At 37.6% G+C, this 15764-nt stretch overlaps 1 protein-coding gene across 3 annotated transcripts in view; it reads left to right on the top strand.

Annotated features, from left to right (window-relative positions):
- Positions 1-5865, top strand: part of LOC5572367 (BTB/POZ domain-containing protein 6) — a 31549-nt gene extending 25684 nt beyond the window's left edge. For all 3 annotated transcript variants that reach the window (XM_021854460.1, XM_021854459.1, XM_021854461.1), the window contains one exon: positions 4330-5865. In XM_021854460.1, coding sequence (XP_021710152.1) covers positions 4330-5589 — 1260 coding nt within the window. In that variant the 3' untranslated portion in view covers positions 5590-5865. The remainder of the gene's footprint in view (positions 1-4329) is intronic.
- Positions 5866-15764: the final 9899 nt, after the last annotated feature.

Genomic DNA, 15764 nt, shown 5'->3' with positions numbered 1-15764 from the left:
ATCAAGCCGATCATTACGATAAACAAAACTGTTTGGATCTCTTTTGAGTCTGGATCCAGGTTTGAAATAGGTTTCAGTACTAACTGCTATATGCACGTTATTAGCTGTAAGAAAATTAAACAGCTCGTCCTCTTTACCATTCAGAGAACGAGCATTCCAATTTAAAATATTTAAATTATTATTTGGATCCATTAGAAAAATGTAATCCTATAACAATTTGATTAGTAAATTTTACACCAACTTGAACTGCTTTAGTCATAGTGGCGGTTTTGAACATTGCATCAATCATTAGGTTCAATTGTTCAGTTAGAAACATAAAATCAGAGGAAGACATATCACTTGAAGTGGGTACATTTGGTGATTTTCCGTTAGAATTTTCTGTAAACGAAGAGGCAGAGTAGATGTTACATGTGGCGGCGGGGTTTTTTTTTTCATTTGATTTGAAACAAGTAGAATGGGTACTCATAGTATGAATAGGGGAGGAGTTCAAATTACCTGCTACGATATCGGCAAAGGATTTTCCGTGGGTAGATACATTCAAAATTAAGAGATTCGAACGACTACCCGACGGATGAAAATCAGTTTGCGAATGAGCATGATTATGATCTTCCTGATGGGTAGATTCCACTGCGGAACACGTTTTTGTCTCCAACACCAAAATACCGCGATTCAATTAATTAAGGGTTGCTGAATCCATTGCCGTTTTCAGAAATATCATAGCACGTCTAGTTTTTGAGATATTGACTGTTGAAAATGCAAAAAATGACTATTTCAGCAAACTTGCATGCAAGTTTGCCAGCTTGTAAGGTAATATATTGGCTTAATTTGCCACAGAATTCAAACTTTATGTGTATAACAATACTTATCATCAAAGTTTGTATTACTTTCGATACGGAAAAGTTATTTTTTGATGGTTTAGAGAATTGTTGTATTTTGCCATATAGAAGAAACGAAGAATTTTGTATGGAGACTGCAAGCATGTTGAAAAAATCGGTTTAATCGAAATTTAGTCGCGCAGTTTCAATCAAATTATGTCTGAAATGAAAGTTCATGTTCTATTTTGCATGTTTGGTGGATTAGATTACAAAAAAGTATGATAAATTGTACTTTAAATTTCATGTAAACATTAATAAAACCAGTGTTTTATACAACTTTGGCGACCTGTAGCTAAAAATTGTGACGTGCTGGAACATTTCTGAGAATGGCACCAGATTCAGCAACCCCAAATCTACTAGAGACACATAATTTGATCCTTGAGACACGCAAACATGTCATTTTTGTTACGCTGTGTTCTTGATCAAGCGATCGTTAACTGAAAAATGAGCATTGTTCGATACTCTACCAGACAAATTCCGGAAACGACCGTTATCGTAACAGATGTTATTTTTCATTTGCCTGGCACGAGCCTCGACGGCAAGCCCAAAAATTGGACTTATGATTGCCCTTGCAATGGATGATTGAAGGTAGTTTTTGTCAGTGCTTACCGCATCAAAACAAAGGCGCCACTGTATATGGGATTTAACATTGTGACAGCATTGCTGTTCTGTCAAACACACAAGGCTACGGTGGCGCTATCTATGCTTTCCGTAGCGACCGTTTTGGTTATTTAAATGATCCATTGGCGCATATGAACTTATCGGTATCTTTCTTCACTGGACAGACGTCCTTGGCGTAAGAAGAACCTCCGCAAATCATGCATTTAGCATCCTTGCGACAAATTTTTGTACCATGACCCCACTTTTGGCACCGACGGCAGTGAGTGGGGTTCTGGTATCCTCCAGGTTTCTGGAAATGTTCCCAAGTCACACGAACATCGAACATAAGTCTTGCTTTTCTAAGGATTTAATATTATTTAGATCTTTTTTGTTAAAGCGAATTAAATAATATTCTTGAGAAAGCCCTTTCCGAACAATGCCAGGTTGGGTTCTCTTTTTCATAATAAAATCATTTTCATAAAGAAAATCCAAGTAAATCATTTATTCCATTGTTGATCTCTTCAGGTGACTTATAGTCACTTGAAATACCTTCCAAGACGACTTTGAACAATCTTTCAGTTTTGTCGTCATAAGTAAAAAAAAATATGCTTCTTCTCTTCAAGATGTTTGAGAAGAAGTTCGCGATCTGTAAGAGTTTCCGGCAAAACGCGACAGTCACCTTTCTTTGCGATTTGGAAGGAGACCTTGATTTCCTTAATTGAGTTCAAGATCTCCTGCCTAAATCCTGCAAATTCGGAACAACTGACCACGATAAGCGGCACTCTTTGCTTCCTCACTTGAATCAAAGAGCCTGGGCTAGAGGCTGCTTCGATTTGGTGTTCGGAAAATTTGCCTAGAGCATCGAACTGATTGCTCATTTCGATATAATTAGGGGAATTAGGGGCATAATGGACACGTTAAGCAAATGTTCTTTTTATGACCATAAAATGGCAATGTTATTAATTTACCCCCGGTTAGATTTCAAGTTTGAGGTTAGTACGACCCCAGACAACCAAAATGTACGCATAATGAAATCACCTGGAGGCTTTGTATGTGCAACATTTCACTTATAAGATGTCACGAAAACGCCTTCTACGTAAAAAAGTGGAGGCGATATGCGTGCATATATTATGTGATGAATAACAACATACAATGCGAGTGTATAAATATTCTACCGAACTAACCTGTGATCTTATGCGACTTAACTTACAGCTGCTACGAATTGATTCGACTTACTTTGTACGAGTGTACGGGACGAAACAAAATTTACAAATCAACTCATAAAAGAAGTGTTTTATACGAGGAAGCTCATCAATCTGACTAGTTTATCCACGGTGTTTTGCGGGTTTGATGTAATTAGTATGAATAAACGAGTTGAAACGTGAACTCTCATGTGATTTCTGGTTGTTTGGGATGTGCTACATTCATTCATGGTAATACAAATAATATCAAATGTCAGAAAAACGAGATATAAAATTGGGTCGAAAACAAAGCTGGTAAGAAGGTATCGGGGCAAAATGAACACTTGTGTGAAATTTTGTGATTTCAATATTTGACTGTCAATCATTCCGATATGTAGAAGGGCTCTCCTCAATCATAAAAGCTAAAAAGAACCTCTCTAGGTTTGTTACTTTGCTCAAAAATTGGATTCTTCAACCGCCTTGCCATATAACAATTTAAAACTGAGAAAAACTTAAAGTCAAATTTCAAAGGACAATTGAAGCAAAACATAAACTTTCATACCGTCAAACATTCCAAATGCGATACAGATTTCATGCAGTGCATGGATTTTTGATGAAGTATGCATATTCTCAGAGATAGAGGGGGTGTCCATTTTGCCCCGTATGTTTATTATGCCACTAATCCCCCTATCAACATTATTCATTTCACCCTTGGAAGAAAGTTCGCATTCCGGAGAAACGTCCTTTCTTCCATTTTTGCCACGTTTAGTTTTAAATATCACTTTTTAAGAAGGAAGTTGTGAATTCAGAGATTCACCCTTCCTTTTGTTTGTAGTTGCAACCATGTTTAGTGAATTAACAAAAGAAGACGAGACCTCCTAAGAGTTTTTTTTCCCAAGACGGTGTCCAAGAAGGATTACCACCGCTAGCTTTCGCCAACGGGTTCAACGAAAAATCGAAGGGACGGGTCTAAACAAGGGTCGTAAAGGGATCAATAGTAGAAAAAATAGTACTGTTTTAGTAGCACTGAAAAGCACCGTTTTTATTTTTTAGCACTGAAAAGTACTCTTTTTTTAGCACTGAAAAGTACTGTTTTATTGCTAGGTAGTTTTTAAAAAGCTTCCAAGAGCAGAGAGAATTCGTGTACGCACAGCACGAAGGTATGATGCGCACTGAACGTCCTTTCTTTAATTTTTGCCACGTTTAATGACAGTTTTAAACCCCACTTGTGAATTCAGAGATTCAACCTTCTTTTGTAGTTGAAAACGAAAGAGAAGTGACCTTCCAAGAGATTTGTTCCCAAGATGGTGTCCAAGTAAGATTACTACCGCTAGCTAAAGAATTTTCGCTAACGGGTCCAACGAAAAATCGAAAGCACGGGCTTAAACATGGATCGAAAATAAATCAATAGGTAGAAACAAAGTTTTAGTGAAAAGTACTGTTTTAGTAGCACTGAGAAGTACTGCTTTAGGAAGTTTTAATAACTTCCGAGAGCAGAATGAATTTGTATACGCTAGCATGGAGGGTACGATGCGCACTGACAAAACTGAACGTATAATACATACCAAAAGCTCCTTATTTGAAATTTTGAAGTAGACATAGTTTATTATTCCATAATCGATTTCCATAATTTTGTAAACTGAATATCTCCTCTAATTTCTATCTATTTCCAGACCGACGTCAGTGCGGACAAGATGGACGAAGAAGCGCCGGACTTCAGTCAACGGTTCAACGAGATGCGTCACCGCAATCATCTGGTTGATTGCTCCTTTAGAGTGGACGACAAAATCTATAATTGCCATAAGCTGATCCTGTCCGCGGCCAGTCCCGTGTTCGAAGCCATGTTCTACGGCTCGCTAGCCGAGAAGCAAATGGTCAAAATTTCTGACATTCGACCGATCGTGTTCGATAGGATGCTGAACTTTATCTATGTCGGGACGGTTGATTTCGACGATGTTCTGAATACTGAAGAAACTTTGGAGCTTTATTACTGCGCACAGAAGTACATGATCGACAGTCTGCACAAGCAGTGCGTGAATTATTTCGGCAGGAGCATCAAGCCAAATAATGTACTGAAGATTCTCGACATAGCATATAGAATGAACCTCGAGGATATTATCTTTTCATGCTTATGTGTGCTGAAACACTTCCTGACTTCGGGTATGAGTCTCAGCAATATCATTCTGGAGAGCAGCCATCATCTATCGAAGAGCTGTGTAGATCTAATCCTAGAGGACAACTACGAGGTTAAGGATAACATTATCTGTATGATTCGTGCCTGGTGTATAACTGAATGTGAACAAAATCGTCTCGAAGTAAATAGCGATAGTTTAAAGTCCATACTGCAAGATATTGAGCTTCCGGATAAGCTAAAAGACACCATCATAGACTGCAGCTATACCAGTTTTCAGCCGGTGGCTAACGAAGAGAAGTATCAATGGACTCCAGTCCAACGAATACACTACAAAGCCGTCAGACCATTGATAATTGGGGATTCGATGAGCTTCGAAGCTAGTATCACATGCAATAGGTTTATCGTTTTAAAATCTTTATCCGTCAACAGTAGATTAACTCCGCAACTGCTTCCAATGGATAAACGTCGCGATACGTACACGGAAAACATTGCAGTGGAAATATGCTCAAAGTTCGACGGAAGAATAGAGTCAATCTACCAAGAACAACATCTGATCTGTGATGTGCCATTCAATAACAGTTTAGATCTGAAATTGGAGAAGCAAATCGTGCTGTTTCCGGACATAGCTTATTTGATACGCTTGAAGTGGGGACCCGCCAGTCTGGGTTATGAGTATCCTAGAAGCATTTTATCGTCGTACGGCAAAAGTAAGCAGTTTAGGGTCAACTTTAGCGAAAATATCTATGTTGAAACAGAAGGCAGTATTCTACACGGGATCGTATGTGATTTGTATAAATAAATCGAATAATATTTTATATACGCATAGAATTGTAGGAAATGTCCCTATAAAATGTCACGCATTATTATTTATACGGAATAAAGCTCATAAATTGCTAATAAAAATAAAAGAGCTACTTGTGCTGAGATATTTGTTTACATTTGAATTAGGATTTCATCATTAATCACTACTGTTAAATTATTGAATCAAAGATTGTAATTACCTGTATCAGATAATTGAGGCAAAATTGCTGAAAATTCCGAAAAAAATAAAGATAAACTACTGGAACATATATAATTTTTCTGTCATTAGATTCCTTCTTACCATATATTTCCCTGGATTAATGGTCCAAATGATCTCAAATATTCAGGTAACATCCCTTGAATGATCCATTTTCAGAAACTGATTCAGCGTTTAGTACCGATGGCGGAGGTCGTTTTTAGCTTTTAAAAAGAGACCAAGGAGACGAGAAGAGACTTAACAGAAACCAGGAAGTAAGACTATGATACCTCATAGAATCTGACCTCGCTAAAAATAATTTAATTTTGAACCCCTAAATAATTTTGTCTGGGAATTTCATTCAAATATTAATTCAGTTGTTTGCCTATAATAGGGTCCTAAAGCCCTGTTTCAATTTTATTACCAAACGCTTAAGTTTAGGGCAGAAACACATGTTTACTCATTTTTTAAATGATTTTCATTGGTTTAAGTACAAAAAACTTTTGTTTTATGATTTTTGAGATTTTGTCACACCCCTTGGTTTAAACTCGAATTTTGGGTATATTTTGTTTTCCGTGTCCCTTCCGAAATGTATTGTATGTTATATGTATGTTATGAAATGTAAATGTATGTCAGATAGGAACAACCCCAGTGTTAAAACTATATGCCCTGTGGCATTTTTGTCGAAAAAGTGAATGTCAAACAAGATCACAAGTGTCAAGGTTGATATTTGGAACCATTTTTAAAATTGAAGTTAAAAAATGATATAGCCGTTATTTGAGCGGGAAAACTTGCTAAAGTAGTTGCAAGAACATGCTCTTTCGTATTATTGAATAAAAACGAGAATTCATTAAACATTTTAGGACCCAATTTCCTTTAGGTATTACTATGAATTTTTCTGAATGCAAAGGAGTAAAATCTATAAGATTTTTTTTTCTCAGTAAATTTTGAGGTTTCTGAATAACTTGCCGTAACATTCCAAAATCATTTATTAACTTTCTGTCTGTGTGAAAAAAGTTACGATTTTTGTGTTTTGGGGTCATTCTTACTTGATACTTCATGGGCTACAATTCGCTACGATGAATCTGTGCCGAATGAATGAGTCTTCTCCACTGGACTCGGTCCTGGACCAATCGCTTCCAGTCGCCTTCAAGGTTAAGTGCCCTTAAGTCCTCCTCAACCGCAAAAAGCTATCGTGTGCGCGGTCTACCACGAAGTCGGTGGCCTCGTCCGGGTTCTCTGTTGAATATTATCTTTGCTTGTCGTTCTTCCGGCATACGGGCAACGTGACCAGCCCAACGCAGCCTGCCGTGTTTTATGCGCTTGACAATATCCACCTCTTTATACATTTGGTACAACTCGTGATTCATGCGAAGCCGCCAGATGCCGTTTTCTAGTTTACCGCCGAGTATTCGCTCTCCGGTCGACTTCCTTCAATGTCCATGATTCATGGCCATTTAGGACAACCGGAAGGATCAGTGTCTTGTATGACGCGAGTTTTGTTTTCGTTTGCAGGCTACGAGACTTCAGCTGGTTACGGAGCCCGGAGAAAGCCCGATTCGCAGCTGCAATACGTCTTTTCACCTCGCGGGTAACATCATTATCGCATGTCACTAGTGTTCCAAGATACATAAATTCTTCCACCATTTCAAACTTTTCACCACCTAGCACCATTTCGCTACCACTAACACGTTCGGACCCACGTTGACCACCAGCTATAATGTACTTCGTTTTTGTGGTGTTGACCCCATATTGACCCCAAATTCAAATCGTGATAACTTCAAATAACTCCAATACATTTGAACGGATTTTTTTTTTCTGCAGTTTTTGAAAGCAAATTTATTTAAGTTTTACTAAAAAAATAAAAAAAAGCCAAAAGACATTCTATCTCTGGGAGGAATTATTGTGAAAATTACTGCAAAATTACATCCGCCAGAACATTATATATTTTTTCTTTGTTTTGCGTTTTGTGTTAAATTCCTATATTATAGATTTTTTAAATTTCAAGCAGCTTATGAGTTGCAAACTAGGATTTAAAAAAAAAACGAATTTGGAAGACAAAAAGAATAATTAGGATGCAAATTTTAAAACGCAGTGTTTCACAATAGAAGATAAACATCTAATTATCCACCACAAGGTACCTATAAAAATCCTATTGAATGAGAATGCACGAAATAATCAAAAAGAATACTAAACTTCTAAACCTTTAGTTTCAAAATAATGAACTTACACCATACTAATAATAACTTAAATACTATTACAACGTAGAGCTCTATGAAAGATATTTCACAAGAAAATCAAGAACCAATATTTTGTTACTAACATGAAGTTATTCTAGTGATGACTGAACTAAAAATATAGTTTTCCTGATTTCACTTCAATATTTGCATCATTATATTGATGTCAAATTAAAACGCCATCAATATATTGATATCGTCTAGGGGCTACCTAACGCCGTGTTCAAGCGGGGCATTTTATACCCCGTTAAATTACAGATGCAGTTAAGTACGCATTTTTTAGCATTGATTTATAAACCCCAGAAAACTAAAATGGATGACTGTTTCTAGTTTTTGATAGAAAACATGTTTGTATATCCGATCATGATCTAAAAAATTGACGTAAAATAATGTTTTTCACATCTAAAATCGCTGTTTTCCTTAACATGGGCAAATTACCCCCAGTCCCTACAGCTCCGCAAGTTTTTATAATACTAGCTAAACCCACGAACCAACGGAATTTAGAAGCGAAAAACTATTAACGACCTTTCTGAGATTGGTTACAACTATGTTCCAGAGTAAAATGAAAACTTAATAATAAATGATTGTAAATTTGTTAACATCACCAGACCTCGACATACACATGTTAGGGGCCGTCCATAAATGACGTATTATTTTTTACACCCCCTCCTCCCTCGTAACATTTCGTCACAAATGCTCATACTCCCCTTGGAAAATACGTAGACTATAAACGGGGGGTGGTTTTTTTTGGTCTCCCTATTTTTGTTTTATTTGTTTTCATGAAAAAGCTCAAAACAAAATATCGAAATTCAGAAATTCAAAGCAAAACTTGATGTGAATTACTTACTGAATCATTTGGAAAACAGTTATAAATAAACTTTATTCCTGTTTAAGTTACATAATTTTGCTGTTGTAATCATGAAAATATAAAACAAGTTTACAGTTAAAAAGGTAGACAAAATTAAATCGTTTTAATGAGTTAGGGTCAGTGCCGTAGCGTGCGGTTGGCCAGGTTGGCACCCGCCAAGGGCGCCAGCCTACAGGGGGCGCCAAAATGCGTGAAACACTTGGTATTTATTTTGAAGATATTAAATTAGGGAATATTGAATTATTGAATATTGAAAAAATCTTATCAGTAACAATTTGAAAAGAATTATTGGACATAATATAGAAAAATATGAAACAATTCCTGAAAAGTTTTTAACAAAGGTATGCAATAGGCATTTCAAAATATATTGTTCATACCTTTTATATATTTTAAAGCTTGAAGTTCAGATAATTACACCTAAATTAAGTTTGTTAATGAGAAGAAACAGAGATTTTTATTATTTAGATTTGTATGTATGTTAGAAGTTAGACTATATGTTTCGATCACTAGAGTTATTTATTAACCCCTCTACTAGTAGCTCCAGTGTTTACCGCAATAAGAAAAAATCAATTCGCGATAAGGGCCCATTCACAAATTTCATAACGTTGATGGGGGTGGGTGGGTGTCCTTAAAATGTTACAGCTCATACAAAATTCAAAAAACATTCATACAAAATGCGTTACGAGGGGGTGGGTGGGTGTCAAAAATGGCGATTTTCAGCGTTATGAAATTTGTGAATAAACCCTACCTTTTTTGTTTCTTGATATTTATTTATTTGTTTATTTATTTATTCAATTATACTTGTAGAGAAAGGGATCACCCTTATAAAAATTCTACAATCGGATTTTTCGTTGCTCACACCACATTCTATACAATTCATACAAATCTATATCGAAATATGATTTAATTACAAAAGACAACAATCAAAAACATGATATCCCCGTTAAACAATTCATCTAACTTAAACTAATTCCCTTCATTTAGCCAGCTCATGCACTCAGCTCAGAATCTTGATAGTGAAGAAATAGATTCAATATCTGTTGGAAGCTGATTCCAAAGATTAATTGCACGTACGAAAAAAGTATTGCTATAATGAGAGGAGTTATGATGTATAAGTATATAGTTTCAAACTCTAGCACTTCTGAAAGACTGTAACTTGTCAACTAAGTATTGTGGACCATGATTAATAATTTTAAATAAGGTGATACAGCATCGTAATCTGAAGAATCTATAAAACGAACAACCCAACAATTGCCGTTGAAATTCAGTTACATTAGAGTATCTAGATAAATTGAATACCCATCTAACGCAATGGTTTAGTGAAACTCTCAGTCGACCAAAGTCTGCTGCTGATGCATTCAAAACTAATTCTGAACCATATGAAAAATGCGGTAACAAAAGTGATTTGAATAACATTAATTTGGTTGAAACAGGTAGCATATTTGCAGTGAGTCGTAAGTGTCGTAAGCCTGCATAGATTTTCCCACATTGTGCATTTATTTGACAATCCCACTGAAAAATCACGCCAAGAATGCAAGCTTTATCAACATAATCTATTTTGTCACCGTTAATGACTAAATCAGGTAAAGTTGCACGAATTTGTCGACGAGAGATGAACATAGCTTTAGTTTTTGTTGAGTTTATAGGAAGTAAATTACTTGAAGACCATTTAGAAAGTCTCTCCAGATCATAGTTAATGAGTTATGCTAAATCATATGTGTTATAATCAGTGGAACAAATGTAAAGCTGCACATCGTCTGCAAACATGTGAATTGAGCAGTTCTTCAGAATTGATGGTAAATCGTTTATAAACAACGAAAACAACAGAGGACCCAAAACGGTTCCTTGAGGAACAACTGACAAAATAAAAATTGTGTTAGACAGACTTCCATCTAGTTCTACTACTTGAGTGCGTTGACATAAATATGATTTTATCAGTAAAGCAGAATCGCGACTAAAGTTGAATTGATGTGATAATTTATGCAGGAGTTTAGCATGTGAGACTCTATCAAAGGCTTTAGAGAAGTCTATTAAAAGTAGAAAAGCAACATCTTTTTTGTCAATACATTGATGAATATCATCATGAACCAAAGCGCTGATGTGGTACTGTGCCCAGACCTGAACCCAGACTGGTAAGGACTGAGCAGACTGAACCGTTGAATATATTCTTGAATTTGAGTCTTAACGATTTTCTCAAAAACTTTGGACAGCGAACACAAAATACTTATTGGGCGAAGATTATTCAGATCAGATCCGGCAGGCTTCTTGCGTATCGGAATTACTTTTGCATTTTTCCAAGCGCGAGGAAACTTGGTACTTGAAATAAATAAATTAAGAAGATACGTTAAAAGAGTGATGATGAAAGGTAAAATAATCTTTATGAATTTTAACGGGATCCCATCTAAACCAATTGCATCGGAAGAAATTGAGAATATAGAATTCGCAACCTCCAATTCACTGCAAGGTGTGAAAGTAAAGCCACTAGAATTGGAAGGAGGTATTGAAGGATGTGTAGAATCACGTGTGAAGTTTTCACCGAAAAAAGTATTTATTTCATCTTTGGAATGATGAAATTTAGCGCTACTGTTAGAACTTCCAGTGACATTGAGGCGCTTGAGTTTCACCCAGAGTTCTTTACTTGAAATCGCGGATTCCAAGTTCGAAGACATGTAGTTCGACTTTGCTGTATTAATTAGTTGGGTTACTTTATTGCGTAGTCTTTTAAACTGATGATGGTCTAGTAAATTTTTGCTACGAATCCATTCACGGTAAGCAACATCTCTAGCGATCATAGCATTTAAAATATCGTTATTGAACCATGGTGCATTATTTTTATGACGAGGAGCCCGCAATGGAACTAAGTTGTCAAAAAGCTGAATCATAACACTGTTGAAGAAATCAAGAGCCGTATCAGAATCTGTAATACTATACAGCAAGGACCAATCTATGCCGTTTAAATAGTGTTGTAACGAGGGATAATCTATTCGACTATAGTCTCTGATCATTCTAGGGTTATCATTTCTGTAACGCAATACATTGAGAGATGAGAAAATTATATCATGATGAGAGAAAGTTGGGGCTGACACTTGATTAAAATTGAGAACAAAATTTATGTCATTAGTTATAAGCAAATCAATTAATGAGCTGCCCCCAGGATAAAAGTGAGTAGGTTCTGTATTAACGCAAAACATTCCAAAGTTATCTAGTACTTCACAGAAACGAGTTGTTTTGGGACAATTTTTCCTTAAGTTTGTGTTGAAATCACCTATTAGAACAATTTTCTCATAATCAAGCGATAGTTCGGAGAGTTTCTGATCAATTAGATAAGAGCAGTCAACATCCGGAGGAGAATAAATTACACCAAGCAGAAGTTTATCCTCACTGACTCGTACCTCAATAAATAAATGTTCAGTACGATCAACACTAGCATGACCAGACAGCATATCTGAGTTATCAAGAACTCTGCAGTTAAAACCAGATTTATAATAAATACAGATCCCGCCACCTCGACCAGTCATACGGTCATTTCTTAATATAGGCCTATTCACATGACGTCTCAAATCAGCTGATCGGGAAGCACTTTGACAGTTCTTCTATGAAAATGACAGGCCCGTGTTAGCACCGGTCCTCCACCGATGTAAACAAATGCATAGACGGATCTGTCACATGAAAAGGCCTATACTGTAACCTTCGACGGCAACTGTTGAATCAGTTATGTTTTCATTTAGCCATGTTTCCGTTACGCATATTAAATCAACTATACTGTTAGCAAAACAACGTTTAAATTCATCGAGCTTACTTAATTGACGAGCACAGAGATTTTGAGCATTCAAATGGCAAAGATTTAGGCAATCATCGCGTAGGGCAACATTCATAACGGCACGTGGAATATCGGCAATACTACTTTGCGTACGTGCAATATAATAGAGGTAATAAACTATAGAGGAAGAATGTCGCTGGCGTCGTTGCAGGAACATCTTTTGCTGGCGGAGATAGGCGGGGCTATAAATGTCAACGCGAAAAAGTATGCAGTTTGACACTTATATACCCGACATGTTTCTGAGCGAGAACAAAGGGAACAGCAGCGACATTCGTCCTCTATAGTTTTCTATCTCTATTTGCAATATTGGTAGTATGACTAACCGGCATCATCGAAGGGTAATAACAAGAACGATCGTGAGAGCATAAGCTGGGGAACTGAAGGGAACACTAAATCTAATAATGGGATAACATGCATTTCAAATTCATTTATATTCATACTAATCTTATTTCAACTTATTAGAATGTGGTTTTTGATCGCAAATTCAGTTGTATAACTACTAAAAGCTACCGCAGGTACAGTGATACAGGTGTGCAAAACGTGGTGACAACAGCAACAACATCCACAGCAGCAACAACACCCACAGCAGCAACAACAGCAGCATCAGGTCAGCACCGATGATCACCGGCAGATGAAGAAATACTTTTAGGAAGGAAGGCAGCATGGAATCGGTAGGAAAGGAGTCAAGGATGTAACATTGACAGGAATACAAAGAATTCATAAAGGATAGGGTTAGTTTCGTCCTCCAAAAATCTTCAACTGATCCAAGCTGAAAACCGGCTGAGCAGGAACATCCTCGAGTGGCTTCACATAAACGGTACCGTCCTTAGTGAACACGTTCTGAAGATGACCATGGATCAATGCACGAGTTCACTAGTTGACGTTTTAGCGGTGCCGTGTTATTTACGTGACCATGGCAACGAGTGAATTCGGCACCGCTCAAACGTCAAATTAGTGAACTCGTGCATCGGTCCATGGATCGATGCATAAGTTCACTAATTTGGCGTTTGAGCGGTGCCGTATTCACTGGTTACCATGGCCACATAAATAACACGGCGCCGCTCAAACGTCAAATAGTGAACTCGTGCACTGGTCCATTACGTTTGAGTTTCAGTGCAGCACCCTTGATGTTGCGAGTAGATTCAGTGAGGTTTTCGTTGATAAAAATACGCTTATCAGTATCGAAGCCAAGATGAAGTAGGCTTAGATTTTTTGATGCGAAATAACGATGGAAAAATTCATTTTTGGATGCTCTGAACGCAAATTGTAACAGGATCGGCGGCGTAGAACCAGAAGCAATAGGAATACGAGCCAGACGTTTGGTGAAAACAGGAGGAACATCCGAGTCATTGTAGCCAAGAGTTGTAGCTATTTCCCGCAGGATTTCATCTGTTTTTTCCGTGGGCCTGTACGGTACACCAGTGAGAATCAGATCATTTGATCTCAGTATTTTACCGGCGTTATCCTTGGACCGTCGCACTTGCTCTGCAGTTTTTTTCGTGTGATTCACACAAACTATTGAAGTCCCGTGCATAATCGACCTTAAGTTGGTTTACCTCGTCACGCAGAGTGGAGATTTCAGTAACAAGGGCTGCATTGCTGGACTCGATCTTGTTCTCAATTTTCGCATTCCCTTCGTCGATCATCTGCTTAATGTGAACCAATGGTCTTATCCACTGGTGTACTAAACTGACTCGGTCGAAGAATTTTGACACTAGAGCGGGTCCAGATCCCGTGGAGATCATACGGGAGCGTGCCCCGCTCAAGTGTCACAATGGACCGATGCACGAGTTCACCATTTGACGTTTAAGCGGTGCCGTGTTATTTATGTAACCATGGCAACGAGTGAATTCGGCACCGCTCAAACGTCAAATTAGTGAACTCGTGCATCAGTCCATTCTCAGACTGAGTGAATTTAGTACCCCGGTGGATTAGACCATAGTTGATCAAAGCTCTCCACACACGCTAACTTTGCTCAACGCAGCGCATGTGTTAAAACTACACAGAATGAGGCAAACAATGCAGGACTCTCTGGCTGAGTGAAAATTCTGTGTAAGTCGCACTCATGCTATGTGTAACCGATACGTTGGCCATTGGCTGTGCGCGTATCGATGGAAATTGAACTGTCAGTCATCTCCCGCGCGGCAGCAAACAGTTGGCCGTTGGTAAGATGGGGAGTTTTCAGGGATTTTTTCCAGCGAAAAGCCGGAAGATGGTCGCAAATGAAATTTTGTTTCCCCCATTTGCTTCCGCTTCGACTATTCGAATGAAAAAATCTCTGAAAAACTTTAAAATTGGAATGTTTTTTTAATGTTTTCAGAAGCAAAACAAACATGGAAGCGAATTCCGCATTCCAAGCGTTCCTCCTCTGTGCGCATTTCACTCATTCGGTTTGTTTACCACCGTTGGCACAAAACTGTGTACAGCCCTCTTTGCACAGACTCTGTGCTGCATGAAGAGAGGCCGATTTTGTGTACTCGGCACTCATTTCTGAGCGGATGAAGTTTAGCGTGTTTAGTGTGAGCCGCACGAGTGAGTGCTCTATTTGTGTTCATCCAAGTGAGTGTATATGGTTTAGTACACAACACAATATGAGAGTCTCAATATGGAAGATGAAAAGTTTATGCCAGGAATTGTGATAATAACTTTCACGTTTCTCACATTACTAGTGCAGAATGGAATCAGCTATCTTGTCGTATAGAAAGGAGTTCGAGTAAAGAAGCACTACATCGGTGAAAAACGTAGCATGGAATCACATTACATGCCAAAAACTTCAACTGAATTGCGACCACGAACAACTCACGTTCTACCGCTTACCATCACTCAGAACATTTATATTTATTTATATTTTAGGACCATTTTTTCACAAATTATAAAAAAAAAACTCTTCTATGATATTGATTTATTATATTGATCATTGGTCATCTGGATCGGGAGATTTTTCGAAATTCCTTGGGGACCGCCGCCTAGCCATAACCCACGTTAATTTCTCAGGCTACAGAATTTCTGTCGTATTCGGATATTCACTCTTCGGAACAATACATAAATGACA

This window comes from Aedes aegypti, chromosome 3, assembly GCF_002204515.2.
Source record: "Aedes aegypti strain LVP_AGWG chromosome 3, AaegL5.0 Primary Assembly, whole genome shotgun sequence".
Classification (NCBI taxonomy): Eukaryota; Metazoa; Arthropoda; class Insecta; order Diptera; family Culicidae; genus Aedes; species Aedes aegypti.
Note: the sequence above shows the minus strand (reverse complement) of the source record. Positions and strands in the feature narration are given on the sequence as shown.